Consider the following 27,184-nt stretch of genomic DNA (forward strand, 5'->3'; position numbering starts at 1 on the left):
TGCTGACGAGTTGATGGGTGCAGCACACCAACATGGCACAAGTATACATATGTAACAAACCTGCACGTTATGCACATGTACCCTAGAACTTAAAGTATAATAATAAAAAAAAAAGAAAAGTGATATTTTTGAATCTGATCGAGATTATTACTTAACTTAGGAAATTGTTTTCGCTGATGTTTTTAAGTGGGGCTGGTAGGTAATTAACTGGAAACAGACTGTGAAGTAAGAGAGTTAAGACATACATCATAGATTTAGTTCAAAATATCCCAAACCTTTCCAGGTATTCATATGCCCTGTCATCCCCATACGAAACATCTTTATTTTGTCTGTGTATGTTCTAAACACAGTTAGTTCATCTCTATATTACTATTCTTAAAATGGATTCATCCACAAATGTACAGTGTGTCTTCCACAACCAAATCGCTGTTAAGACAGAGATCAAGAGCAAGAACATTCCATTCATTCATCCCTCCATCCATCCACTCATTCATTGACTTCCTCTATACAAAACACTTTGTTGGATAGGAGAAGGCTACTGAATATGGGTACAGCACAGATTCACTCTGACCATGCAATCAACTTGGCATTACAGGACACTTATATAAGATGAAACTAAGCTTTTTGGCAAGGAAAGTTACAATAATAATATAAATTCTGTACATCAGTATGAAGAGTGATTTTTTCTTTTTTTGGTGAATTTTCTATATTCTATCTGTGAGCTATACACTTAATTTAACTTTTTAAATTCTCACAACAATCCTATAGAGGAAGGTTTTCTTAGTTCCTTCCTGCTGCTATAACAAAATATCTGAGAGTAAGTATAAAAAACAGACATTTATTTCCTCACAGTTCTGGGGGCTGGAAACTTTAAGATCAAGACACAGGAAGATTCTTGTCTGTTGAGGACTGCTCTCTGCTTTCGGGATGGAGCCACTTGCTGTGTCCTCACATGGAGGAAGGACAAAAAGGTATTACTGTGTTCCCTTCAACCTCTTTTATTTGAGCACTAATTCATTCATGATGGTGCAGCCCTTAGGATTTAATCATTTACCAAAAGCACCTTTTTTTCTTTCTTTCTTTTTTTTTTTTTTTTTTTTTTTTTTGAGCTAGGGTCTCACTCTGTTTCCCAGGCTGGAGTGCAGTGGCATGGTCACAGGTCAATCTCCCGGGCTCAAGTGGTTCTTCCACATCAGCTTCCTTAGTAACTGGGACTATAAGCATGCACTGCCATGCCAGGCTAATTTTTGTATTTTTTGTATTTTTGTATTTTTTGGGTTTCACAGTATTGGTTTTCACAGGCTGAACTCCTGGGCTCAAGTGATCTGCCTGCCTGGCCTCCGAAAGTGCTGGGATTACAGGCATCAGCCACTGGGCCTAGTGAATTTTTGGAGAGACACATACATTCAAACCATAGAAAGGTATTAACCACATCCTCTAAGTACAGAAAGTGACTGATGCTCAGTGAGGGGCTATTTTCAGACTAAAGTTCTAAACCAGGGCTCCGGAGCTTCAAAAGGGTGTTCCAGCCCCCAGTGAGCAAAAGTAGGGTGGTAAAGGAAGGGACGCAGATAGAAAAGTAAGAGAAAGAAGTTGCCTTTGTTGGGAAGAAAACTGTATAGTTTTAATATGAGGCAAAATATTGAGAAAGAGAATTTTCAATCACAGTATCTTGAGGAAAAATAAACAACCAATACTGTAAGTACATTAAATTAGACTGGAAGGGTATAGGCTGCCTTATCTTTTCTTCTAGGCTCATAACCTAAAACCTTGCAACTCTGAGCCAAGGTTTCTTCATCCATTGTTTAGGTGACCTCATGGTTGGCTGAATAGTGGTTCACATTGGCTACTCTATATTAAAATGTTTTATAGCTGGCAGGATAAACTTAATGTGTTAAATAATTAGGCAAGTACTTTTATTGAGCACATTCTTATAGCCATACCCAAATTCACTAAGCCAGGCAGCTTTAAATTAGAATAAGCCACAATTGTTTCATAATGTAGTTATACAGCTGGCATTGAGAAGCTTTAGTCCATCAATGACAGCATTAAAATGACTTTTGTTAAATCCATTGTCCCACATTACATGATGCAGCTGTTGAAGAGTTACAGTTGCATATTCCTATTTTGTATCATATATCTGGGTCAAAAATCCTCTACTAGTCCATAGACAATGGATTGAACCATTGAATTTAACTTATAAATGAAGACAGAAGAGCTAATCTACTTACTGTTCTTTCAATACTGAAGAAATAGGAGATTTCACTTAAAAATATGAACAAGAGTTGCAAATCACTACATTGCTTTTCTAGGTTTAAAGATTTTAATACAAAATTTTGAATCAGATTGTTTTCCAAGTTGCAAAAATGTTAAGAACTTTCTTAATGTATTTAACCTTGCTAGCCACCCTCTGTATGATGCAACATCAAAGAAATTCCTTTGGGAAAAACTGGATAATCAGGTTTGTGAGGAAAGAACTTTCATATGCTATCATCATTACTCACCAAACTATAACAGAGTATAACTTTGTAAGCAAGGAAGGATAAAAGGATGACAGAAATTCTTTTAGCCATGTTTTAAAACTGATAGAAACAACATTAGGTTTTTCGTCTCCATGACAAATCAGGTGTCAAGGTGAATTTTGTTACTTCCATTGAATAAGCTTCTCAATTAGTTGATAACTGAATGATATGCTCAAGATGCTATAATTTAACAATAAAGCGCTTTAATCTCTCTGATTTCCCTCAATAGTCCCTCTGTTCATTTCAGCATTAGAGAAAGGAGAAAACTTGTCATGAATGCTTTTGAGAACAAAGCATTAACCTTTTTTTATTAGACTGTGAGTTGACCTTATTTATACATGCCTCAGTCTCAGGTAAACCAATGTCTTTTTTTTTTTTTTTCATTCCTATAATATTTTGATGCTTACAACAAAATGTCACCATCAAATATAAAGACTACTATGGCTGCCAAACTAGTTGGAATAGAATTTGATCCCTGCTGGGTGAAGATGCTTACTGGAAAAGGTGATATCTTTTGTCTTTTCAGACCTGATGGTGACTATCTTACAAAATTTAAAAGCATCTACAAACACATACCCTACCTTGTCTTAACTGCTTATAGTTCACCTGAAAATGTGAGTTTTTTTTTTATTAACTTCTATATATTATTTTAATAACTTTTTTTCCTTTTGTAGTTTTCAAAGAACCTTTAACTGCGTTATCTCTTTCAATTACTACAACAGTTCTATGGGATAGTTAGGTGTATGCTTCAAATCAAAATGAAAACAAAAAGAAGAAACAGACCATGAGTGTCTTAGAGACTCTTTCTGAATCTCATATTCAGTAAACACGGCAACATCAGAAACAGAATTTGGAGTGTCTATTAATTTGTCCAGAATATTTACTATCTATACTTTCATTTATTGAATAACAACAATTTATGTATTTGTTTATTATAAAAACCAACAGCTATAGAAATGGAAAAGGTTGGAATATAGTTTAATTGTATTGATTAATAATATCCTATATTTTAACAACAACATTTTAACATTCATGTTATTTTTCAGTGGTCATCACTGGTGAGCTATACATAGCACAGAGGATCTAATTTTCATTCATCTTACTATTAGGAGGTCACAAAAATTCATGCATACTTATTAGAACTTTGGCAGAAATGAGGAAATAGAATAATAACAAATGCGTGCATGCTGCATTCTGGGACATGCATGCATATCCCAGATCTCAGGGACACTGGGAAAAAGATTCATGAACATAAATAAAATAAACACCATGAAAGCTACTTTGAAAAAGGGTAGGGTGCAACTGGGTGGAGAAAGGAAGATGGTGTTGGAGATAGCAAGGAACTTCTCTGGATGTAAAAGATAATCAGAAGCGATTGGCTTCTTTGCATTTAACAAGGTAAAAAAAAATTATTAATGGCACTGGGTGATCTCCCTCCCCTTCTCATTTCCCAATTTCTGGGGGAACTTGTCATAAGTTAGTCAAAACTTGAAATGACGCATTTCAGATGTTGAAATGGCATTGTCAGGGTCCAGCTCTATTTGTAGCCTAAGCAGAGCTGTGCTCACAAAGGGCAGACCATTCTAGTGAGCTGTAGCTACTTAAGGCATGGTGACCTGAGATATAATATCATGAGAGGAAAAGGATAAGTACTATACTCTAGGTATCATGAGGACCCCAGAGAACAATAATAAAAATAATAAAGTGGGATTGATACTGACAGGAGATAGGCAAATACTGGTAGAAGAGGGTGATTCCTATGCAAAGTCCCCACCCTCAAGCCTGGATACCCAAGGCCCTAAATGAGGACATTCCTGCTTTTGTGCCCCAAAAGTTGCCTTTTGGCCTGTCACACCCCTGTTCTGTACTCTGTACCCATATAAACCCCAGACCCCAGGCTTCAGAAACAGACAAGGAAATGAGGAGACAAGGAGATGAGCAGATGAATGGCAGATAGTACAGCTGAGAAGGAGAGAAGAGAAGGACCATCTGAATGCTGAGAGGGGTTCGTCTGGGGATGATTGGAGAGGAGATCAACCACTGGACAGCCAAACTTCCCACTCTATCCCCTTTTCAGCTCTCCATCCATCCAACTAAAAGCCAACTCCACCACTCAATAAAACCCCTGCATTGATCCTTCAAGTCTGTGTGTGACCTGATTCTTCTGGGATGCTAGACGAAAGCTCCGGATACAGAAAGCTGTCACACTGGCCCCCTGCCCTTGCAAATAAGCAGAAGGTCCACTGGGCTGGTTAACAATGAAGTCATCTGAGGATGGCAAGGCTAAAAGAGCACACTGTAACACATGCCCATTTAGGCTTTGGGAGTTTCAGGATCCCACCGCTGGATGCCACTGCTGGATGCCACTGTGGGGTTGGAGTCCAGGGGTGCTCACTCTGGCTTCTACACCTGTCTGTCTGCATGCTCCCCCTCCTGTAAGGGGTTTGACCAACAGTGGCAACTGAACAGACAAGTGACACCCCTGTTGCACATTTTGCAAGGGGGTCAGGAAGCTCTCCTATTTCAGGACATTGGGAGACAAGGAGTGCCAAGATATGTTATCAAAAGTAACAGCTACTTAAAAGCAATACCTGTAGCACTCAAGATACAGAAAAAGAGAAACTTCTGGGGAGCTTAGAAACCAAATGATTATCATAAAATACAGCTTTTTTTCAGTGTCTGATTTACTGAAAACTAAAATGCTAAAAATTGTTATTATGTGGTTTTTTTTGAGATTGAAATGCCATAAAATATTCTAGGATTTTGTGTCTGATTAACTCACTTAGAGTTATTCTTATGTATAATTAACTCACTTAGAAATTCACATACAGTGTTTAAGCACATGAAATGAAGACAGGTAGATGAGTTTGCTTCTGCTCTAACATTTATTAACTGATTAAAGATGGGTAAATTTAAAATTTTTTTTACCTCATTCTTCTCGTCTGTTAATCATATCATAATACCTTCTTTGTAGGACTGTTACCAAGATTCTGTTACATGATAAATGTAACTTTTAGTACAATATTCAATGCTAGACTGAGCTTAGTATATAATGGCATTAAAGATAATGCAAATTAAAAAGTAAAAATATTAATGTCACAAAATAATTAAACTTTTAGCAGCATTGTACCCAAGTGACAATATTTTTAATCTTGAAATGATTTATTCTCTTGACTTTTGTAACATGTGGGTCTCTATTTCCTTTTCCCCTACTGTTACCAGTGTAGGGTGTCCAGGTTCTTGGCGTCTTGAACAAAGAATTGGACAAAATGCACAAATAAAGCAAGGAAAAATGAAGCAACAAAAGTGGAGATTTATTGAAAATGAAAATACACTCCACAGGGTGGGAGTGGGCCGTAGCATAGGGCCTCAAAAGCTCCGTTAAAGAATGTCCTGGGGTTTAAATATACCCTCTAGAGGTTTCCATTGGTTGTGTGGTGTTTGCCCTATGTAAATGAAGAGGATGAAGTAAAGTTACAAAGTCATTTACTCGTGTATGTAAATTGAGAGGGTATTTCCTGTCATAGCTGTAGTATTTCCATTTGATTTAGTTCTAGGAAGTCAGCATGACTCAGTCTTATGTTCCCTGCCTCCAGACCCTTTTCTCCTGCCTCACAAACAGTAGCCAAATTGATCTTTTAAAAATGCAAAAATAGATCATGCTATTCCTGTCTTCCCATTGCACTCATAATATACCTAAACCCCTTAAAATGGCCTACACTTTGTGTACTGACATCCTTTCTCACCTTTTCTTTTACTTGCTCAAGATAGGTTTCTTCCCACTCCTCAAGTCCATTAAGTATGTTCTTGTTTGAGAATATTTGCTATGGCCATTTCCTCTGCCTGGAATGCTCTTCCAGCAGGCAATTCAAGGTTGGTTAATTTCTGCCATATCAATTGTAGCTTAATGCAGAGCTTCTCAACCTCTACACTATTAACATCTTGTGCTGAGCAATTCTTTGTTGGCAAAGGTGGGGGTAGTGGTGAATCTTATTCAGACTGTTCAGCAGCATCCCTGGACTCCACCCACTAGATGACAGGAGCACCCTTCCCTACCACACTCTCCCAAATTGTACCAAGGAAAATGTTTCCAGACATTGCCAGATGTACCCTAGGAGGCACAATCACTTCTCTCCTTCCATTGCCCACTGGCATATACATCCCATTGGGAACCACTGACTTCCTGTCACTTTTCACAGGGTATTTTGTCATTTCTCCATCAAAGGTAACGAACAAGTCACTGTGTGTCACAAAGTACTTAGATTACCTAATATTTTCTTAATGACTTATCAAACTATTGTTTATATCTCTCAATATGGTATAAGTGTTCTGAGAGCGGAAACTATGATTGACTTAAATATAGTAAGGATGTGATAAATATATACATGTATACAAAATTCATATTAGTCGAACAAATTGATTGATGGAGAAATTAGCGCAGTGCCTGAACTTCAGCTTACTTTTGTAAACCCTGCCCCTAAACATAATTTAATGTTAGTCATTTACAGAGCAAATATGGTATGACACCTGTTCTGCCAATATTGATGGAGCCATTCCTGTGTCAGGAATTTTTGTAGTTGATAATCAATAGGACAGAAAAGGTTTTCATTGGTTCCCAGGAATTTTAAGTTTGTAGGGTAGAAAGACAAAAGAATGCTTTTATTAAAGTGTACTAGTTGCAGGTATCATGTGGGAGGAACAGACATTGTCTGTTCATCTTATATTCCTTCTACTTTCCAGTCTTCCAAACCTGGAATATTTCCAGCACTTTTCCATATTCAGTCCCAAAGAATTGGAATTGCCTTTACAAATCCATTTGAAACAGCGTTATTTGTGATTGTTGATAGGTAATGAAGAACCCCGTTTTCTAGGAGATAGTTTATTGTTCTCTTTCTTCTTTTCTCTTTCCTCCTTTTCCCACTTCCTACTTAGTCCTTCAAAAATGCAAATATAGCCTTTTACCTCCTCTTCACCAGACCCTCCTTACAGGGAAAGTTCATCAAACTATGTGCATCTAGCTATCTGCTCCAGAAAGGAACTCTAACCCACAAGGAGGTTGCCTTGAGAGATAACAGTCCATTTCCAACCCAAAGTATGCCTGCCTGTGAAGAAGGCAGCAGTCACCAGCTTGACCACCCAGTTGATAAGGCACCTAGCTAACACACAGACTTCCCACCAGCTTACTTCCCTCCAGTCTGTGTGCTCACCTTCTGCTTCAAAAGCAAAGCAGTACCCTTAAAGTACAAACCTTTACTTCTTCCCTTAAGCTAGCTTTGGAATAAAGACTTACCTTCTTTACACCAGACCTCGCTTTTGATAACTGGGCTCTGTAAGTGGCAAGCAACTGAAGCAATGTTTCAATTACAAATATATATGTATGTACATATATGCATCAATAAATGGAAATGATTAGAATAACTCCTGTAATATACCTACATAATATAAATATGTAATTTTGTTACATATGTGCCTTATGTAAGTAGAATCATATTCTAAATACTGTTTTATAATTTGCTTTGGTAGCATGACAATATATGTCACAGAGTTTCTGAATTACTTTGCATAAATGTGCATTGCTCTTTTAAGCTTTTTAATATAAATTGGTATTATGGATTTGTAATGCATATTTAGTTTTTGCATAATTTAATTTTTACTATTTTTATTATTACAAGGTTGCAGACCATATATTCAGCTGTGCTATGTGCTACTGTATAACAAAAGCAGCCACAGAAAATATAGAAACAAATGAGAGTAACTGTGTTCCAACAAAACTTTATTTACAAAAATGTGTGGCTGGTCCCTAGGCTGTCGCTTGCCAACCTCGGTGATAGACATAAAAGTACATATGAATATAATAACAGTAACCTGGAGAATATCTTACGAAAGATGATAAATAAGAAAAGCCCAGGTAAAAGTATATCTACTCTGTGATTATACTTATGAACAAATTGGAGATGTAAAGAACGAGTAAGGAACTGTAAAAAATATAAACCTTTTCAGGGAAAAGATTGTTGATTTATGGATTGTTTGATTTTAATTTTAAGTATTTACTTAGTCTCTGTGCTGAAAACGTTGTTCAATAAAACAAATATTTGGTTCTGTAATATCTTCCTCTCAATATCCTTAATCTTGCTTCATTTGAAATAGTCAGTACTCTTTCCAAAATGTGTTATACAACTTATAATGAAATTACTTTTCATTCTTTACTTTTTATATACGTTGAGTAGTTTATTTGGAAACATAGTCTTATATAATTAAAGAAATAATATTTGCTTATCTATTTCTAGGTGGTCACAGAGGAGTGTTTGTGAATGCAAAGTGTCTTCCACCTGTTTACAGTAGAGATACTAAGGAGTAATTTCAGAATGGGAAAGCTTATTGTTTATAACAAACATCCTCTTCTCACCCTTAAGATGTGAGGTCAAGATCAGGTATAAATTATATCCCTGGTTCATTCTAAGTAACTTTTCAGAGTCCAAGTTCAGTTGGCATTGTTCTGGGCGAGTTGAGTCACAGCTGCTTGCTGCCCACATCTTTTACCCATTTCCAACATAAACAGGACACTCACTGAGAAAAGGCACTTCCAGACTTCAACCTAAGAAACATAAATTGCAGCAAGTTACAGAGAAATCAGAAACCATTATCTTGTTACTGAGAACTGCTTGATCTTAAACCAAAGCAACAGAGATGTAGGGTCAAAGAGAAACAAGCAAGCACGTGGGATGCTCAGTGGCCACCTCAGGCACATTCTCATTGGGTCTTTCAAAAAATGGTCATCCTAATTGGCTAACCTAGAACAGTTTGCCCAGACTACAGGTGCTGCAAAAAATGTAGTTCCACTGGAAGGCACCATTGTAGTATTTGAAATAATTTTTAAATGGCTATATGGACCATGCTCTATCATCTTCCTTCAGTCTCTCATCCCACATGATCTCCTCAAAATACAATTTTAATTACAAAAATCAGAAGAAATGGATACCATGCGCACACCTTAATCCCTAACGTATTTTTTGCCTCTGTTTCCGTAAAAATCTGCGTTACCAAAGATAAATAACAACAGAAAATACATTTTATAAATGCTAATTTGTGAGGGGAATATGAAAATGTGCATTAACTTGAAGAAAACATATAATAACTTGAAGAAAACAACTCTAAATTATTAAATTTAAATTATGACAGAATACTTTGAAAAAAGACTTTGTTGCTATAAAAGTTTCAAAGATGTTCAGTTTAAATATAATGTTGTTATGTAACAAAGATCTTTAAGGCTTTTGATTGGGTGACTAATTTTTCAAAGCATAGAATATAAATGACTGTTTCTAGATGAATAAAATATCTTCAATTAAAAAATTATTTGCCGGCCGGATGCGGTGGCTCAAGCCTGTAATCCCAGCACTTTGGGAGGCCGAGACGGGCGGATCACGAGGTCAGGAGATCAAGACCATCCTGGCTAACACTGTGAAACCCCGTCTCTACTAAAAAATACAAAAAACTAGCCGGGCGAGGTGGCGGGCGCCTGTAGTCCCAGCTACTCGGGAGGCTGAGGCAGAAGAATGGCGTCAACCCGGGAGGCGGAGCTTGCAGTGAGCTGAGATCCCGCCACTGCACTCCAGCCCGGGCGACAGAGCGAGACTCCGTCTCAAAAAAAAAAAAAAAAAAAATTCTTTGCCATAATCTCTTGTCAACAATACTATGCTTTATTCAAGATCAAAAAACTTAATCACAAACCATGTCTGGGTTAAGAATAGGTTCTCCATCAGCTAGACTCCAAAAGATATTTTATAATTTATAATTATAATTTATATCATAGTTATGATATGATTGCTATCATCATTATTGCACCTTTAATGATTCTTCATTATGTCTACATGCATCTTCAGAATGAGTTAAATTAACATAGTCTTAGGATGCTTAGGTTTAGTTCTGCACACCCCTCTGCATCCTATGATATAATTTTAACATAGTAACCTCAATTGCTACATATGTGGACTAAGTATTACTCTTCAAATTCATTTATGATGATCTTCTTAAAGTATCAGGACTGGGGCTAAAAGAAGTGGTAACCGACAGGTACCTGTAAGTGTCTATCCATAACTGGACTTTATGTAATACTGTTAAAATGTAAGAAAATAGGAAAAAGTAAGAAAAGATAAGAAGGGGTAGAGTCAAGAAAGAGTATCAGAACTATGTTAAATGTGTAAGCCATAAAGTCAGAATAGAATTGAAATTTAAGTGGACAGGAAAATCTGTGAAGTTTTCTGGAAAGCAGAATCCCAAATCTAGAAAGCAAATGACATAAGGAGATCAAATGCATGAAAAGAAGACAAAAGCATTCCATTTAGGATGGAATAAATAAAGCTGAAAAAATTATCTTTTCTATATAAATAGTCAGTCTAAAGACATGAAAAGAAGAAACAAGTTGTGTTGTAGGAGTGAAGCAAAATAAAATTAAGAGCATAAACTTTTAGATCTAAGATGTTTGATCCATTAAATAGCCATGTAATAAAACATAACCTCTACATCTACCTCATATAATACACACACAAAATTTTGAAATCAATCCCAGGCCTCAATGTAAAAAAAAGTTGATTCTGTAAAACCCAGAAGAAAGCATAGAATACAATCTTCATAATCTTTGGGTAGGCAGAGACTACATACACAGGATCATATAAAACCAATTCCTTTATTCCCAAAAAAGGAAAAAAAGTGATAAATTCTATATCACCAAAATTAAAACGTGTACTCTTCAAGTACACCAATAAGAAAATGGAATGGCAATCAACAGACAGGGAGAAATTGTCATATATATATTTCCAAAAATGTTTATACCCAGAATATGGGGAGAGCCCTTACAGTTCAATAAGATGTCAAGCAATCCAAACACCATCTCACCATCTTCCAATAAAAGAGTTCCTTGGCATAGTGGTTGTACAAGGAAGGGCTGCTGCCAGAAAAATTCAAGATGACCTTGAAATATTTTCTTTTGTCAGAAAGTAAGAAAATGCTCAAACAATGAAAGAGATGTGGCAGATTGAAGGAGTTTCCTCTGGTCATATCTAGGACAATGTGGATAACAAAATAAAAAAAATGAGAGTATCAGATTACAGCCCATCATATAAAATAGAAATCCATGACTACGCACTGATATAAATAATTGGGTAAATATATAAATGAGGGAAAAGGAAGGATCTTTCTTACAGCAAAATACCAATTTCTAGTATGTAGAAGTCATGGTGGAAATGGATATTTACTCTTGGGCAACCATCACCGAGTCAGTTAATACAAGCAGTGACAAACAGTCCATGGATGCTATGGATGTAGATTGAATGCTAAAACTGTAGGATGAAGGTTTGATGAAGAACAGGATGTTAGCAAAATGTCTTAATGTCTTCCCACAAAATAGCAATACAAAACACGGGAAAGAAAATGATGACTTTACATTGCAGAGATCCGTCAGGCATCAACTTGACTAGGTGATCAAGGTTACCGTCACTACTGGGGGGATATGTTGGAATGTTCTGAGATACGATGCTTCACAAAAAGCAGCATCTTTTCTGTGGTATTTCTTTTTTAAAAATTTTTTTATCATTTCCATAGGATATTGGGGAACAGGTGGTGTTTGGTTACATGAGTAAGTTCTTTAGTGGTGATTTGTAAGATTTTGGTGCACCTATCACCTAAGCAATATACACAGCACCCAATTTGTAGTCTTTTATCTCTCACCCCCTTCCCATCCTTTCCCCCTGAGTCTCCAAAGTCAATTGTGTCATTCTTATGCCTTTGCATCTTCATAGCATAGCTCCCACTTATGAGTGAGAACATAAAATGTTTGGTTTTCCATTCCTGAGTTACTTCACTTAGAATAATAGTCTCCAATCTCATCCAAGACTCTGTGAATGCCATTAATTCACTCCTTTTTATGGCTGAGTAGTATTCCATTGTATATATAAACATCACAGTTTCTTTCTCCACTCATTGATTGATGGGCATTTTGGTTTGTTCCACATTTTTGCAATTGCAAATTGTGCTGCTATAAATATGTGTGTGAAGGTATCTTTTTTGTATAATGACTTACTTTCCTCTGGGTAGATACTCAGTAGTGGGATCACTGGATCAAATTGTGGTTCTACTTTTAGTTCTTTAAGTAATCTCCACACTGTTTTCCATAGTGGTCGTACTCGTTCAGATTCCCACCAGCAGTGTAGAAATGTTCCCTGTTCACCAAATCCATGCCAACATCTATGATTTATTTATTCATTTTTGTTATGGCCATTCTTGAAAGAGTAAGGTGGTATTGCATTGTGGTTCTGATTTTCATTTTCCTGGTCATTAGTGATGTTGAGCATTTTTTCATAGGTTTGTTGGCCATTTGTATACCTTCTTTTGAGAACTGTCTATTCATATCCTTAGCTCACATTTGATGAAATTGGTTTTTTTTTTTTTCTAGTTTGTTTGAGTTCATTGTAGATTAGTCCTGTCAGATGTATAGATTGTGAAGATTTATATCGAAAGTGTAGAGCCTGAGTTTGGTCATGAGGAAATACTAGAGAGACTCTGGTTGGTGTTAACCTAAAAAGTGAAATGCCTGAATACTTAGGATTGTTAAGGAAATAAGAAACCAAAAAACATTGAAAAACAGAAAGCAACTGCACTGGTGCTGAGAATTGAATGAATATATCAGAGTTCTTGTAGTGCCAAGGGATGCTAAACTTTTGGCCTAGGCAGAGTGGAGATATTCCACAGAGTTTATTGGACATTCAGTTTAGACTTCAGAAAGGGCATACTGTAGGAGTAAGGACCACACTCTAATGTAAGAATTTCACCCTTCAACAGTGGACAAAATTGAAACAGACCTAACAGAGTAAATGATAAAATCAACCAGGTGAAAGAAAATTCAGTACCCTTTACAGTAGTACAACATAATGCAAACTTTCTACAATTTAATATCCGCAAAGTTTACCATACATTCAAACATTACTAGGCATTTGAAGAAGCATGGACATGGGATCTAATATCAAGAAAAAAAACCAATCAATATAAACAAATCCGGAAATAATCCAGATATTGAAATTAATAGCTATTATGAATATGTATATGGACTAAATGTAAAGGAAATATAGCAAGTGAACATATGAGGATCTCAGCAGAGAATAATGCAAATGGCATAAAAGAACCAAAGGGAAATTCTAGAGCTAAAAACTACAATTTATGAAATGGAAATTTTACTACATAGACTTAGCAACAAATTGGAAAGGATAGAAAGATCAATAAGCTTGTAGATGAATCAACAAACATCTTCCAAACTGAAGAAAAGATGAAAAAAATTGAAAATAATGACAAATTTTTAATTACCTCTGGCAAATTATCAGGGTAATTGGGAAAGGTGAATTGGGCAGACAAGAATATTTCAAACACAATGGCCAAATTTTATAAATTCAGTAGAATACATCAACAGGTCCAACAAAATCGGAAAAAAAGCCTGCAAATTAATACAAATCAAAAAAACACAAAGTCACAACACAGTCACACTGCTGAAACCAAAGATAAAAAGAAAAACCTTAAAAGCAACTAGAGAAAACATATATTTCACACAGAGGAACAATAATAATGAAATAATGGTTGACTTCTTATCATTAATAGTTAAGGTCATAAAACAATGACATCTTTAAAATGATGAAAGAATAACTGCCAATTCAGAATTCTATGTTACATTTAAAATCTTTCAAAATTAAGAAAGAAGTATAGAATATTTCAAATTTTTTCCTTTTCAGAGATTTAATTTGCACTTATAAACCTTCCCATGACAAAGATTCCAAACTTAAATGTTTCTTTGGTGAATTTTATCAAACACATAAGGAAGAAATAATATTAATCCTATACTAATTCTTTCAGGGAATGGAGAAGTAAGGAAAACATACCAACTCATTTTATGGGTTCAAAATAACCCTGGCATCAAATCCTAAAATTTCAAGGAACAAAATCCTACTGACTGATACTCCTAATAAATATTAGTGTTAAAAATGTTTAACAAAATATTAGCTAATCAAAGCCTAAATATATGTAAGTATATATAAATATCTCATGATCAAATAAAGTTTATCCCAGGAATGGAAGATTGATTGAACATTCAAATTAAATTACATTCTATTTAATATAATTCATTATATTAACAGAATGAAGGAGAAAGCCATAGAAGCACCTCAATAAGTGTAGAAAAACACATTTAACAAAATTTAACTAACTTTCATGAAAAAATTCAGCAAAATAAGAAAATGGGAATACAGGAAAAAATTCTTAATTTAATGGCACTTATGTAAAGCCTACAATTAATTTAATGGCACTTACGTAAAGCCTGCAATTATCATCATTGAAAGTATCATCATTGAATACTTTCATTGAATACATTGAATATTCAATGAACATTGACTACTTTCCCTTAATATAAAAAAAAAAACCCAGGACACCCAAGTATCACCTTTTCTACATGACCATCTCCATTGTTCTCAGTTCTAGCCAGTTTAATAAAGCAAGAAATAGACATGAAAGACATGCAGATTAGAAAAGAAGAAATAAACTGTCTTTATTCACAGGCAGCATGATTGTTTGCATAGATAATTTCAAATAATCTACACAAAACTCATGAAACTAATAAGTGAATTTAACAATGACACAGTGTATGAGGTAAATACAAAGAAAAAAATCACATTTATATACCACTCCACAAAACAAAAGGTAACATCAAAATATTTCTGTATTAGCATAAAATATACAAAAGGCATATGGGATTTCTAACTAAAACTATAAACATTGTTAAGAGAGAAATAAAACCTAAACAAGTGGAGAAATATACCATGTTTGTTGATTGGAAAGATCAATATTATTAGGAGATCAATTGCCTCCACATAGATCTGCTGCAATTCTAACCAATATCCCAGCTGGCTTAAAAAAAAAAAAAAAAAAAAAAAAAAAAAAAAAAAAAACTGGCCTTAAGTATATATGAGAATGCACAGTACTTAAATACCAAAACAATGTTGAAAATGAAGAATAATTTTACCTTTAAAATGTATTTGCCTGTACCAAGCTGTTGCCTCAAAGTAACTAAGCGCATGACTTTTTTAAAGGACAAGTACTAAGATGTGTGAAAGTAGTGTGTGCTAATGAAGACATGTACATCACTGGTCTAGGAAGAGTCTGAAATTAGTGAAATTATTAGATAGCTCAAAAATCAAGGAGACTAAAAGCTTGAACAATGAATGTGCAAACAGAGCAGCATCAGATGGTGACGCTAACATCTTACACAGTGAGATGTGGCAAATGAACAATTAACCACTGATATTGCCAGGATTTCTACAATCTACACATAATTTTCAATGACGGTATTTTGGGATAATTAAATCTATTACTACAACTGTAATATAGTGCATGCCAGGAAAGTATGCGGCGAACAGTTCACTGTTGTATGTGTTAGCAGGTGTAACACGTGCAAACAAAGTAGGAGGTTTATAAGACACATACTCGAAAATCGTCTGCACATTCTTACATTTTAACATCTATACAAACCGTCTGGAAATCTCATTAAAATGCAAGTTTTGATTAAGGAATACTGGCAATGCCTGAGACTCTGCATCTTCACACATTTCCAGGTGATACTGGTGCTGATTTGAAGAGCAAACTTAGAATAGCAAAGGTCGATATTAAATAGTTGAATTAAGCACAAAGTTACCATATTCAAAGACTTTCTGAAACAAGTAAAAAGATAAACACTTTAAATAATGTTCCTTGCTATGGAATAATATATGTCTATGCCCTATATATCCTAAATATACATTGTCTTGTTTCATATTTCCACACCTAATTTGTAGGTAAATACTAATAATTTATATTGAAGTAATTTTTAGTCATCCAAATGCAAGAACATCAAGTAATTCAGTTTATTAAAGGAGAAACCACCATTGCTTACTTTGTTATATGCATTGTTCATCCCATCTTAATTTAGTATAATGCATATATCTATTCTAAATATTATATCATTATTGGACATTTGAAGATTACATAACGAGGTAAAGATTTCATGTGCAAAACAGTGAGAATGAAACAGTATATTGTGGTCAGGGAAATATAAAGAGTTTGTCATGTTGAAATACTTGACCTGAGAAAACAGTATGTGAAAAGAGGATGGAGAACAAGGCATGGGCCAGGTCAGCAATTATTGTTAGCATGTCCAGTGGAGTTTGGGCTTTATAACGTAGGTAGGGTGCCACTGAAGGAAGAAACAAACTCAGATTAGTTATTTCTGAAAGAAGACTCCACACAAAAGGAGGAGAAAAGATTAAAAGGGAAATATACTGTAATCAAGTATATCAGTTTGGGGATTTATTTTTAGTGAAGGTATGAAAGAAGTGTGTGAATGAAGGTGGTTCCCATTGAGGGGGAAAATATTTAGGAGCACTCTTATTGTGATTTTGTGAACAAATGGGGTAAGAGAAGTAATAAAAGTTGATTCATATTTGAAAGATCAGATGTGTAGTGTTTCCATTGTCAAAATTAGATTATTTTAGACATGTTGATATAGAAATGTCAGTCAAATGTAGGATGCTTTTTATTGACTATGGAAAGAACACAGCACAGAAAAAGCAACTACTTCCATCTTACAGCCAAACTGACTATTGCTCAAAGAAGTTATAAGCTAAAAATGCTATTTTGCTGCATACAGGTTTAGTGAAAAATAGATACATGTAGATTTTTTGTTTGTTTTGTATGGAATTTCTGTTGATCTTTTTTAAAAAATTATCTTTCAGGGAATAAAAATTGAGATATTAAGGTAGAGTTGAGATTGAAGTAAATGCAAAATCAACAACCCAAATAGACAAAAAAAGCTGTATTTTATGGTCTTCGTGAACTCATCCTTTTTGTAAACTAATGTATGTATTCATGAATTATTTTTCTATGGAGCAGTTATCTTTATTAGACTTGCTCATATACAATGAAAATATTTCTAGTTTATCATCAAGCCATAACTGCAAAAACTTTACGAACAGTAGTTGAATGGGAAAGCTGTGAAGAAAGCTCATGGAAAGATGTTTAAATCTTCAGAAAAGCATTTTGGTAATAGTGTGAAAATGTTTAATATTGAATATGCCTTTCACATAGAAATTCAATTCCTAGAATTGTAACTGAAAAAACAATGATAGACATAATATGCAGATTTAGCTACAATAAAATTTACTATAGAAATAATCTACTTTTAAACTTTATATATTCCAGCGCATCACCTGTCCTCAAAGGACACAAACTCATCTTTTATTATGCTGCCTAGTATTCCTGTGTATATGTGATTTCTTAATCCAGTACTGTTCGCTGATGGGAATGGAACATTTGGGTTGAGGTCCAGTTCTTTTGCTGTTAGTGAATAGGCCGCATAAACATACGTGTTCATGTGTCTTTATCAGCCGGCATGATTTATGATCCTTTGGGTCTATAACCGTCATGGGTGGCTGAGGTCATATGGTACATCTAGTTTAGATCCTGAGGAATCCGCAAACTGTTTTCATAATGGTTGAACTAGTTACAATCCCCCAACAGTATGTAACAAAGTGTTCTATTTCTCCCATCCTCTCTGGCACCTGTTGTTTCTGACTTTTTAATGGATTGCCTTCTAACCCTGGGTGTGAGAAGGTTATTCATTGTGGTTTTGATTGCATTTATCTGATGGGGGGGGGGTCCCAGTGATGATGAGCATTTTTTCATGTGTCTGTTGGCTGTATGATTGTCTTCTTTTGACAGAGAAAATGTCTGTTTCATTCCCTGTGCGCCACTTTTGGATGGGGTTGTTTGTTTTTTTCGTTATAAAATTTGTGTTGAGTTCTTGTAGGTTCTGGAATTTTGTCAGAGGAGTAGATTGGCCCTTTGTCGAGGGGTAGATTGCAAAAATTTTCTCCCATTCTGTAGAGTTGCTGTTCACTCTGATGGTATTTCTTTTGCTGTGCAGAAGCTCTTATAGTTACATTAGGGATCCATTTGGTCAATTTGGCTTTTGTGTCCTTTTGGTAGGGACATGGATGCAGCTGGAAACCATTCATTTCTTAGCAAACTATCACAAGAACAGAAAACCAAACCCGCATTGTTCTCACTCATAGGTGGAGAACTGATACAATGGAGCTCACTTGGGCTCGGGAAGGGGAACATCACACTCGGGCCCTAATCATGGGTGAGGGGGAGGGGGAGGGATTGCACTGGGAGTTATTCCTGTGTAAATGAGGACGGTTGATTGGGTGCTGAATGACACATTGATGGGTCGCACCACCAACATGGACACAGGTATAATTATGTAACAAACCTGCAAAGTTATGCACAAGTCCCTAGAACTTAAGTATAATAATAAAATACAATAAATAAAAAAAATAAAAATTAAAAAATTTAAAAAATTACAAAAAATACCAATTATATTTCAAAAAAATAAATAATAAAATAAATGCAAACTGATCCTGCCTTTGCTGAAATACACTATATATTTTTTGCATGTGTGTATGTATTACTCAATCGTTTTTGTACAGACAAGAATCAGAATAATTTTTTTCCATTCTTTCCAATTTTTGTTGCTTTATTCTTTTCTTGCCAACATGCTCAGCTAATACTCCGCAATTACTATGTTAAAAGAGTAGCAATAAGCATTATTGCCTTATCTCTGATCTTGGGAAAAAACGTCGTTCATTACGCACTGATGTATGATGTTCAGCTATGTGGGAGTTTTCTATATACATACTTATTGTTTTGTTCAGGAGTTTCCTCTATTCCTAATTTGATGAGGGTTTTTTATTATGAAGATGTTAACTTTCAAGTACCTTTTCTGGAATTAATTAATAAAGCTTCTTAAAATCTTGTTAAAAAAAAAAAACTTTGTATATTGAAGGTAATATATGCAGTTTTTAACTAAGAAATACCAAATGCACTCTTAGAGAATGTAAAAAACATTCCTTTGTCCATAGTCCGTTCTAACCTATTGCTGTTTTTACAACCAATGGTTGCCATTTGTTTCTAAATAATTCGTTCATACTGCTATTTTTAATTTTAAATATAATTCATATTTACTTGAGATTATTAAGTTTGCTGAGGAAAATACATGTATTCACTTGCACTAACTAACACAAGGGAAGTCTTTCTTTTCTTTCCTTCCTTTCTTTCTTTCTTTCTTTCTTTCTTTCTTTCTTTCGTTCGTTCGTTATATTTGACCACGTGCGGTGGCTCATGCTTGTAATCCCAGCACATTGGGAGGCCGAGGTGGATCACTAGGTCAGGAGATCGAGACCATCCTGTCTAATACAGTGAAACCCCGTCTCTACTAGAAATACAAAAAAATTAGCCGGGCATAGTGGCGGGCGCCTGTAGTCCCAGCTACTCGGGAAGCTGTGGCAGGAGAATGGCGTGAACCTGGGGAACAGAGCCGGCAGTGAGCGGACATCGTGCCACTGCACTCCAGCCTGAGGGACAGAGCGAGACTCTGTCAAAAAAAAAAAGGTTATATTTGTACCTCTGTAATTTTAAAAGATGAATTTTAACATCTGTCTTTTTTCTAGCAATAATAAGCAGAATTTCCTTATGCTTTTCTAAGTGTGTATCCTATAATTGCTTCTATTATATTTTATTAAAGTATTTAATCAATTCAACAAGCTAGAAGCTAAAATTATAGTATAAATATTTTTAAAAGAATCCGTTGAACTGCATCATATACATATCAAGTTGAATTGTCAACTTGAAGCCAAATGAATAAACAAAAGACATTTATAACAAAATAAAAAAGATAGGTAAAGGAAGAAAAGCATAAAAGAATAAAGCAAACGAAATATTTGAAGTGATAATGGTTAAGAATTTTCTAAAATTGATTACAGACACCAAACGAGATCCAGGAAGATTAGAGGACAGCAAACAAGATAAATACCAAGAAATCTACACATAGGCATATATATTCAAACTGCAGAAAGACAAAGACGAAGAGAAAATCTTAAAATAAGCCAAAGAGAACCTTACCTATAGAACAATGGTCTCCAACTCCCAGGCCGCAGAAGAGCTAGAGCATTACCACCTGAGCTCCCTCCTGTCAGATCAGTGGCGGCATTAGATTCTCATAAGAGCACAAACCCTGCACATGCAAGAGATCTAGGTTGTGTGCTTCTTATGAGAATCTAATGCCTGATGATCTGAGGTGGAACAGTTTCACCCCCAAACCATTCCCTGCACCACCTCCCTGTCTATGGAAAAATTATCTTCCACAAAACCTGTCTCTGGTGGCAAAAAGGCTGGGGACCACTACTATAGAGGAACAAGCATGAGAATTATAATGAGTTTCTCCTAAGAAACTATGCAAGCAAAAACAGAATGGAGTGAAATATCTAAAGTGTTGGAAAGAAGAAAAAACAAATATCTGACTAAAATTTTATATTCAGTGAAATTAACCTTCAGAGAGAAAGAAATAAGGGCTCTACCAGATAAACAAAAACTCATGGAATTTATCACCTTACCAACAGGCCTGATCTAAAAGTAATTTACAAAGAAATTTTTCAGACATAAAATATATTATATAGGTTAGAAATTCAGATCTATGTAAAAAAAAAAAAAAGGCAGTGTCAGAAAGAATAAATGAAGGTAAGGTAAATTGTTTTATTTTAATTAATCTAAAATTACAGATTATTTTAAAATAACAATCTATTGAATGATTATAACATATAGGTAAGTAAAATAAATGACAATACTCTAAGAGATGGGAAGGAGGAATTGGGAGTATTCTGTTATAAGGTACAGGTACTACACATGAAAATAGTGTTATCTGAGGGTAGATTTAGACTCATTAAAAATATAAATTGCAGAATCTAGGACAACCAGCAAAAAATTTTTTACAGAGGTGTTATTAGGCACTGATTGAAACTGATAGCATTTGCCCAGGTGAATCAGAGTGGATCCTGAGAGTTGGCACTGAGACTTTCAATCAGTTGGGCTCTCTGCAGCAGGAGATCTCAGTGTGTGTTCCCATGGCTGCCACATAATGTGTGTGTGTGTGTGTGTGCGCGCGCACATTTGCACACGTGTGTGTGTTTATGAAATAAAAGTTGCTTTTCAAATTAGTGAAGAACGGAAGACAAGTTCAATAAATGGCACTGAAAAATATTGGCTAGCATAAATGCTTCGTGGTAGCAGCAACTCGGTCATATTTTTAACTGGATTTCCACCACCTAGAACTATGGCTACTATATTATAGTAGAAAGTAATGGGAACAGGGTAATGTTCTAATATCGGTTGTGGTGATAGACTCACAACTTTGTATATATACTAAAAACTATTCAATTGTGCACTTTAAATGGGTGAATTGTGTGATATGAATTATACCCTAATAACGCTAATTAAAATATAATCAAAACAATGTTACATATTTTCTGTAAGGGCATATAGATGCACATAAATTAACTGAAAAAGCTTACACACCAAGTTTATGATGATGTATCTGAGGAAGAAGAGGGGACAGAATTAACAACATTCATAAAATAGATTTTAGCTGTATACTTATTTCGATCTTTAGGTATTATGTATTTGAGTACTATTAGTGTAATTGATAACTAATTCTCAAGTTATTTGCCTAATAGAGGGTTTTTCTGCATCAGACCTATTGAAGACTTCAGTAAAGTGAAGTTCAGATTTCTCCATCCCTCTTCCCACTCAAATGTCTCACCACCAAATCTTGCAGAAAAACTGGGTGTCAGAAAGGTATTCCTGTCAAGTGCAAAGTAGAAATCTTTTTTGGAAGGGATGGTGGGAGAGAATCTCTCTTTGTCACCCAGGCTGGAGTGCAGTGGCACTATCTTGGCTCACTGCAACTTCCACCTCCTGGGTTCAAGCGATTCTCCTGCCTCAGTCTCCTGAGTAGCTGGGATTACAGATTCCCACCACCATGCCCGGGTAATTTTTGTATTTTAGTAAAGATAGGGTTTCACCGTGTTGGTCAGGCTGGTCTTGAACTCCTGACCTCAAATGATCCACCCGCCTCAGTCTCCCAAAGTGCTGGATTGCAGGCATGTATCACTGCTCCCAGCCTAAAGTAGAAAGCTTGAGAAGTGCACTAAAGTGCTACCCAAAATGCTACCCTTCTACTCAGCAGCAACTTGATTTTCCCGTAATGTAAGGTGGCAGCCCACAGCCCATGTTACACTCACTCCACTCATATTCAGCTGTGCATTCTATGGGGAGTGTTGTTCTAGTTTATGAGCAAGCTAAGAAAGTTGCTTCCATCATATCTGGCTTACTTATTTTATCTTCACCTGCTCCAGCTCCTTCCACCTTCCCCACCCAAAACTCTGAAATAATGGGCAAGGTCAAATTAATAATAACTAAACAAAAAATATCAACTTGAATTCATTTTGCTGTATAAAAGATATGCGACTTAATCTGTGACAGGCCTGAAATATGTAAAAGATTAAATAAAACAATTTTAATATCAAAAATCTGAAAGAACAAACTATTCAGCTAGACAGTCACACAGTAAAAATTTACTACTGTAAATCCGCAAAAGAAGTTTCAGCTTAATGAACATATTAAGATTACAATGGGCAGTTTTTCCACAGTTTATAGAACAACCAGAACAGCACTTCAAATATTTTCCTTCTCTTCTAAGATCTGTAGAATTTAATTCATAACATCTTGAATTTCCAAATTAAAATCACCTTTAATGATAGAATTTCAGCCAGCCATAGAAACAAAGAATGTTAGATGGTCTAAGTAATTATGTTTATCAAGGTTATATCTATATTTAAATGGCAGATCTAAAAGCAAATGAGGTTTCTGTAAGCCAGAAAGTAATTAGTCTCAGGTGTTTTCTGTTAATAAACTAGGATAAACGTAGGGCCAGACTTGCGAAATAATTTTTCTTAATTGAAAAAAGCAAGGGTTTAATGTTTACTTTCTTTTCCCAAAGTGATCTGGAAAACTGTGTTCTCTGCTAAAGAAGAGAATGTAATTTCATTTATCCTTCAAACTTTGAAGTACCACTTTATTTTTCCAAATAACCAGGTGGATAATGAAATAATGTAAACTAGGAAACTGATAAACCAGAATTTTCAATCAACTGTTAATTATTGACCATCTATTTTGTATATATGACTCTAGGAGCCAGGGTCCAACACACTATTTACTAAATATGTCTCCTGTCTCAGGAGATTACTAATCTAAACTAAAATATATGAAATAACAAGCATCAGTGGTATTTTGTGGGATACACTCTGTATGTCTGATTAAATGGTGAGTAAGTATAGTAATCATATTTATGGGGGACTACTATCATAAGGAAATGAGAATGGAACTGGAACTTGGAAGATGCCTGGGAGATTCAGAGGTGAAGAGGATAAAGAAGAATGCCAGGCAAGTCAACCATCAAGCCAATAGCAGAGGGTTCAGACTGAGGATTGTGATATGCTGACTGATTTAAAAAAGTATTTTCTGATATAAGAGAAAGGTGTTCATAAAAGAATAGAGGAAAGTAGGTAGGACAAGTAAAGTAGGATCCGGTTAATAGAAGCCTTAAATCCAGGCTGAAGAGCCTAAACTTACCTTGATAAGAAATAGGGTATATGGAAGGTTTCAGAGTAGAAGAGAGACCTCATCAAAGTGGTAGGTCAAGATCAGGTTGGCTCTGATTTTGCAAGAGATAATTCCTCTAAATAATTTTATTATAGCATTATTATCTAGATGGAAGTAAAATTGGATTTAAATTTTTAAGTAATGTTAATTTTCTTTACTTACTATTGTGAGTGTCAAAGAAACATGAATAAAAGATAACTTCTGATACTCAATCCCAGGTAAGCAGAACTGATGAAGATATGCAAGATTGAGAAGATTATGAGTTCACCTGCAAACACACTGACTTGGTGGTTACAGCAGTGAGCTCATGTTAAAAACTCAGGAAACGTGTATATAGATGTGTGTGTGTGTATGTGTGTGTATATATATATATAGAAACAGAACTTAGATGAGAATTATCTGGAAATGGAGATGTGAAACTCATCAGCATAGTTGAAAAGGAAGTACATAGAAAAAAAAAAAAAAAAAAAAAAAAAAAAAAACAGGACTGAGGTCCCAAAACTAGAATTCAATAGTATCAGTGGTTAAAGAAGAGGAGCTAGCTAAGGGGGAAAAAAAGCACTAATCAGAGAAGCAGGAAGCAAAACAGGACATTAGGATATTATTTCGTGGAAGCCAATCGAGTAAGACAGTTCAGGAAGGGTGGAGTCACCAATTTCAGATGCTACAGAATCATCAAAGAGAATGAGAACAAAGGAAAGGGCCGCGGGGTTTGCAATCACACACACACACACACACACACACACACACACAAAACAAAAACAAAAACACATACATGTATATCATTGGTGACCTAGAAAGGATACACATGGTGAAGTTTTTTAAACTGCATACTAAAAAGCACAAAATTTGATTTACACTAACATTTAAAATGTTGTTTCTGTTTCTCCCTGAAAGACAAAAGGCTAGTTTGTCTGACATTTGCAGTATTACTCAATACCTCAACATAACTGCAGCTCTATAAAAAGGGGTTTATAACAGGAGTCCTAAGATACTTAAAGTGATTTTACATAATAAAAATGTTAGTGGAATATAGCACTATACACAATGACCCCTTTAGTATGTTATCAATGTAGATTATATAAAGGGGTACCTAATGTAATGACAAATTCCACGTCGTAAATCTTCAAGCTCACTCCCAACAAGTAGTCAAAAGTAAGTATCAAAAATCTGTAAATGCCAAGATCAAGTATGCTGTTTTAGCTATAATGTAACTCACTGCATTATCATTCGTTTTGTCAAATATGCACTTCATATTAAAAAGACTATATGATTCACCAAACACAGTACCCTAAAGAGTTAACTGTGGTTGGAAAAATGTGGAGAGTAAGTTAGAAATCTACAACTATTAACCTAATGGAATGCTTTCACAGGCCTATAATTTTCTTCCTACTTTTTCTAACAAAGCTAAATTGCTTTATCTCCAACACCACAATAACATCATTAAAGTTAGAAATGAAATCAACAATATTACAAGGAATTGGCTCTCTTGACCATAATAATAATATTTTATCCTCTTTTATCCTCTTTTAAGCAAGAAAATATAGTCGTGACAAAAAGCATATTTTGGGAGTAAACTTGGCTTCTCCCAGTAGCACTGCTCTACCACCTCAGCTAAGTCCCTTAACTTCAGTCATTAATTTTCCTGTCTCTCAAATACAAATAATGATTCTAGCACTATTTACCTCATAGAGTTTTTTTATGAAAAAATGAGAAATCAATGTAAAAATACTAGCCCTTATAGATTTAATCCATTTTTTCCAGGTTAAAAGCAATGATTATTTAAGAATATTAATATGTAAGTATTGGTTTTGTGAAAACAGGCAGCTCTCCTGCCAATTTTTGCACAATGGAAACTTTAGACCAATTAATTATTAAAAGGATAATATACGTTTGATATTTTGTAGCAGAAAATGCATGGTCATTGCGTTCTAATTTATTCTTGTCAAATAAATTGTAGCATCTAGAAGGCTGAAAGAAAATATACCTTTTTTTCCCCTGTTTTAGGCTTGATCACCTTTATAGCAAGCTTATCTTCTGAATTTTCTTTCTTTCCATAACTGCATTAGAATGTTTACATTAGCTGTCAGAGGAGGAGTAAGCCCCAACGCCACAAGCAGCCTGGCTAGCTCAAGGGAACTATGGCAGAGCTCCCATTAGAGGGTTCTTATTGTTGGCGAGAGTAACTGTTCACAATCATACTTTAAGATTCCCTGCAACTAAAGGGTTTGTTTTGTATTTGTATGCACTCTGAGCATCCTCCTTACATGAAACATTACTCATCAATGCATATGGCCCATTAACATTTGACCGTTGTCCACAGGGCAAATGCTGTATACTCCCTAGGAGCAGGCAAGGGGTTACACAAAGGCTGTAGGGAGGTCTAGGGTCAATAGGTCTTCCTAACTGACTTAATTAGGTACTAATTAACCATTATGAATAAAAGTCTCATTCTGATCAACATTTCCGAAACAATTAGTTGAGTCGGTCTGATTTTTGCATTAAGCAACTACTGCTGTGCAATCCCCCTCACCTTTTTAAATAACCCTGGGATATTTCAGAAAATTATTCAATTATTTTCATTCTTCCTGGGTATTCTTCCCTCAAGAGTCCTTCAAAATGTTCATGCTGTTATCACCATATATATTAATTGCATGCATTTAAATGTTAAGGGTTATGCATATTATGCTTTACTTATACCCTAAATCAGGTCAAACTTTTTTTCAAATGTTTAGATGACCTCCAACAACTCCTCATTCCTTTTTCAATCAATGTTTCATCCATTCCAAGCAGTTATTAGAGATAGCAATTGCTGAAAACTTAAGCAGAAACCTCAGAATCCACTGCTGTTCTGTTTTAATTTTCAAAATCTGGAAGCATCTCAGATATTTTATCATTGCCACATATCACTAAATCTATAGACTTATTTCAAGAAAATGTTATTGTAAAATTCCAAACATAACTACTTAACAATCATTGAATCTTCTGTTAGCCTATTGTTTATAATCTATATCAGGTTTTGATTAGTAAGGTATCTAAATAAA

The 27,184-nt window shown here is 35.1% G+C and overlaps 1 protein-coding gene across 1 annotated transcript in view; it reads left to right on the forward strand.

Annotated features, from left to right (window-relative positions):
• The first annotated feature begins 2,962 nt into the window (after window positions 1-2,962).
• The window catches only part of LOC108531649 (28S ribosomal protein S30, mitochondrial-like), a 122,871-nt gene continuing 98,649 nt past the window's right edge, over window positions 2,963-27,184 (forward strand). The window contains exon 1 of the mRNA XM_017875237.1: window positions 2,963-3,136. Coding sequence (XP_017730726.1) covers window positions 2,963-3,136 — 174 coding nt within the window. The remainder of the gene's footprint in view (window positions 3,137-27,184) is intronic.

This window comes from Rhinopithecus bieti, unplaced genomic scaffold (genome assembly GCF_001698545.2).
Source record: "Rhinopithecus bieti isolate Rb0 unplaced genomic scaffold, ASM169854v2 scaffold_69, whole genome shotgun sequence".
Taxonomy (NCBI): domain Eukaryota; kingdom Metazoa; phylum Chordata; class Mammalia; order Primates; family Cercopithecidae; genus Rhinopithecus; species Rhinopithecus bieti.